The sequence below is a fragment of the Bradysia coprophila genome (assembly GCF_014529535.1).
Source record: "Bradysia coprophila strain Holo2 chromosome X unlocalized genomic scaffold, BU_Bcop_v1 contig_272, whole genome shotgun sequence".
NCBI lineage: Eukaryota > Metazoa > Arthropoda > Insecta > Diptera > Sciaridae > Bradysia > Bradysia coprophila.
Genome location: NW_023503315.1, coordinates 1 through 4772, shown reverse-complemented (window position 1 = coordinate 4772; position 4772 = coordinate 1). Strand labels below are relative to the sequence as shown.

Here is a 4772-nt window from a genome sequence, read left to right as displayed (position 1 = left end):
TCAAGTCAAAGCAATACAACACTTTGTCAATATCAAGATAATATTCGTGCATAATAATCGCATCGGGATAATATCGATATGATATTCGTGTGTAATAACCGCATAATATCAGGATAATATCGAGATAATATTCGTGTATAATAACCGGATAATATCATGATAATATCGCATCAGGATCGTTTCGTTCGCCCTTCGTTGAATAAAAGAATTTTTTTCAACAATTTTGGTCAAGTCAAAGCAATACAACACATTGTCAATATCAAGATAATGTTCGTGGATAATAATCGCATCAGCATAATATCGAGATAATATTCGTGTATAATAACCGCAAAATATCAGGAAAATATCAAGATAATATGCGTGTATCATAACCGCACCAGAATAATATCGAGATAATATTCGTGTATAATAACCGCATCAGGACAATGCGCTCTGGTGGTGTGGCAATTTTGGTTCATCATTCGTTGAATAGTAGAACTGTAACGATAAATTCGACAATTGGACCGGACGAAGCGAGTGAATTTTTGGTCATTGAGTTATGCATCAAACCACAACCGTTAATACTGTACGTTTGTTACATGAGTATGTTCGACCCATGCATTGCCGCGAAACATTATCATCATGTGAAAGTCATCGTAGAGAAATATCGCAATCACAAAATAATTGTCCTTGGCGACTTCAATTTGCACGACATCAATTGGTCTCTCGATGACGATGACGAAAACGCCTATATACCATACGCTCCGACCGATCGCAACATCAATGGAAATCGTTCGTGTTATCAAACGGATGCGCTCGACTTCTTGGATAAAATGCTCAGCCTGCCCCTATCACAACTATCGAATTTCCGCAACAACGCATTGAACGTTCTGGATTTGGTTTTCGTGAATGATTCCAATGCAGTCAACGTAACAAGAGACCGTTATACTATCATTGAACAAGAACAACAAGACGCCAGACACATTCCGTACGAAATCATGATGGATTACGACACGGAGTTCGTTCAACGTGGAGTATGTGACTGTTTTCCAGTATGCAAGAGGTCATTATGAACGAATGGTGCAACAACTGGCAGCGATCAATTTCCAACACGAATTCCAAATTAGAGATGTCGACGCCGCATATGAATTTTTCGTTCAAACGATGAAATCTCTAATCGAACAAAATGTACCGAAGAAGACCATCAGAAAGTACTCGAACAAACCCAAATGGTGGTCGGCCGAACTGCAACGATTGAAAAATCGACGGAACAAATTATTCAAACGGAAATCAGAAACGGATGTTGGATCATTGGACGAATATGAAGCAGCTTACAATGAATTCAATAAAGAAAGTGATCGTCGGTCGAATGAACACAACATCAGAGTGCAGGAAAATATCAAGTCGAACCCGGCCGAATTTTGGAAATTCGCTAAACTGAAAGGTGGAACTGAAAAATATCCGGACGTAATGAACTATGGTGACAGAGTCGGTACGTCAACGGAAGAAATAGTCGACATGTTTGCAGACTACTTTGAATCGCTTTATGTGCCGGATGCAGAAAACTGTAACTTCGATGAACGATACATTCCGATCAATGGTGCAGAGGATATAAATCTGTCGCTATTTGACATCGAAGCCGCAATTCATTCACTCGATCCGAAGGGCGGTGCTGGTCCCGATGAAATCAAACCGTTTGTCATGAAAGTGTGTGCATCAGCAGTCGCCTGGCCAGTATGGTTGTTGTATCAAAAATCGTTCGACAGTGGCAAAATAGCGACAGCAGCAAAAGTAAATCGAATCGTTGCGGTATACAAGAAGAAAGGGACCAAAACTGATGTTAAAAACTACAGAGTCATCGCAATTCAAACAATGCTCATGAAAATTCACGATATAGCGGTAAAAAAAAACATCAGCATGATAATCCAGCCTCAATTGAAAAGCGCACAACATGGGTTCAGAAACAAGAAGTCAGTTGTCACGAACTTGTTAGTCCAGACTACCCTCGCACACCAAGCATTCGAACGAAATTGTCAACTGGACACATTCATTGGTGATCATCAGACCGCTTTCGACAAAGTGGTTATTATGCTGCTGATCATCAAATTTGCCAGATTCAAAATTGGTAAAAAGACTGCAAGATGGTTGTGGCAATACTTGATCGGCCGTACAAATTTTGTTCAAATTGGGAAGTCAAAGTCCAGATTGTACGAGTCACCATCTGGAGTACCACCTGGCAGCTCACTGGGACCGTTGATGTTCACCGTCTTCATCGATGACTTGGTTCGACGTGGTACGATTTGCACATATGCTATTGTTTGCTGATGACATGAAATTGGCGTCAATCATAAGTGACTATCAAGATACGCTTAAAATGCAACGAGATATCGACAATGTGATCAGCTGGAATGAGACAAATCGTCTTCAATTCAACAACGACAAATGCCACATATTCAGCGCACACCGTAGCGAATCAAGTTTTATCCAACTACACAATGGGTAATCACGTCGTCGAAAGAGTTGAAGAAATCACTGATCTTGGCGTTCGTTGCAACAAGTGGTATCATCCTGGACATCACATAGAACACATGACGATGAAAGCTCGGCAGATGGTTGGTTGCATTAAACACTTTTCAAAATGGAAACTTCACAAAAGAAACACAACCGGATACTTTACATGGCATATGTACGATCACGCCTTGAATATGCATCGACTATTTGGAACCCATCTGCACAAGTTTACATTGATGACATCGAATCCATACAGAAACAATTCGTGATTTCCGGAAAGCCGGATCAATGCGACGACTTACAGACTAGCACCGTACGAAGATCGATGTAAACAACTTGGACTGCAAAATTTGGAAAAGCGACGAACAGTAGCGGATGCCACGCTTGCCTTCGACATATTCAAGGGCAACATTATTGACGATATAATTTCACCGAAATTCATACGAAATGAGAGTGTCTACAATCTACGAGATTCTACGCTACAACTGCTGGTTGAACCAAGATTTTCGAGCGTGTACTTATCAAATCAACCTATCATGAAACTTATCAAACTGATCAATGGACACAAGGCAACAGTGAACGGGTGTGTCAGCAGGGCGGTTTTTAAAATTGAAATTATGAAGGAACTTAACATGAATTATGACGAACTGTGATATATTTGTGATAATGTGAAATTGTTATTGTATTTTGTATTCTAATTGTAATTTAATATTCAGCCAGTTTTTGGCGGTGGAATAAAATTCATTCATTCATTCATTCATTCATTTCATTCATTCATAAAATTGTTGTATTACTTGGTCAGTAATTCAACATTGACAAAGTGTTGTATTGACCAAAATTGTTGAAAAATTTCTTTTATTCAAGGTTTCGTCACGAATTGTAAAACGGTAACTCGTTTCGTTCGCCCTTCGTTGAATAAAAGAATTTTTTTCAACAATTTTGGTCAAGTCAAAGCAATACAACACATTGTCAATATCAAGATAATATTCGTGTATAATAACCGCATCAGGATAATATCGAGATAATATTCGTGTATAATAACCGCAAAATATCAGGAAAATATCAAGATAATATGCGTGTATCATAACCGCACCAGAATAATATCGAGATAATATTCGTGTATAATAACCGCATCTGGACAATATCAAGACAATATTCGTGTATAATAATCGCATCAGGACAATATCAAGATTAATAAAATTGTTGTATTGCTTTGCGTCAGTAATTCAACATTGACAAAGTGTTGTATTGCTTTGACTTGACCAAAATTGTTGAAAAAATTTTCGTCACGAATCGGTAAACGGTAACACGTTTCGTTCGCCCTTCGTTGAATAAAAGAATTTTTTCAACAATTTTGGTCAAGTCAAAGCAAATACAACACTTCGTCAATATCAAGATAATATTCGTGTATAATAATCGCATCACGATAATATCGAGATAATATTAGTGTATAATAACCGCATCGGGATAATATCGACATGATATTCGTGTGTAATAACCGCATAATATCAGGATAATATATGTAGAAATAATGTTCGTGAATAATAATCGGATCAGGATAATATCGAGATAATGTTGGTGTATAATAACCGCATCGGATAATATCGATATGATATTCGTGTGTAATAACCGTATAATTTCAGGATCATATCGAGATAATATTCGTGTATAATAATCGCCTCAGGATAATATCGAGATAATATTCGTATATAATAATCGCACAATATCATATCGAGGTAATATTCGTGTATAATAATCGACTCATGATAATATCGATATAATATTAGAGTGTAATAACCGCATAATATCAGAATAATATCAAGATAATATTCGTGTATAATAACCACATAATATCAGAATAATATAGAGATAATATTCGTCTATAATGATCGAATCATGATAATATCGAGATAATATTCGTGTATAATAACCACATAATATGAGGATAATATAGAGATAATATTCGTCTATAATGATCGAATCAGGATAATATCGAGATAATATTCGTGTATAATAATCGCATCAGGATAATATCGAGATAATATTCGTCTATAATGATCGAATCAGGATAATATCGAGATAATATTCGTGTATAATAATCGCATCAGGAAAATATCGAGATAATATTCGTGTATAATAACCGCATAATATCAGGATAATATCGAGATAATATTCGTCTATAATGATCGAATCATGATAATATCGAGATAATATTCGTGTATAATAACCACATAATATAGAATAATATGAATAATATTCGTACATAATGATCGAAATAAGGA

The 4772-nt window shown here is 36.5% G+C and overlaps 1 protein-coding gene across 1 annotated transcript; it reads left to right on the top strand.

Annotated features, from left to right (window-relative positions):
- Nucleotides 1–425: 425 nt before the first annotated feature.
- Nucleotides 426–3073, top strand: LOC119069378 (the record flags this gene model as incomplete). Its single annotated transcript, XM_037173438.1, has 4 exons — nucleotides 426–1042; nucleotides 1107–2272; nucleotides 2383–2716; nucleotides 2795–3073. Coding segments are annotated over exons 1-4 (2396 nt in total), but the record flags the coding sequence as incomplete, so codon positions are not given.
- Between the last annotated feature and the right edge of the window lie 1699 nt (nucleotides 3074–4772).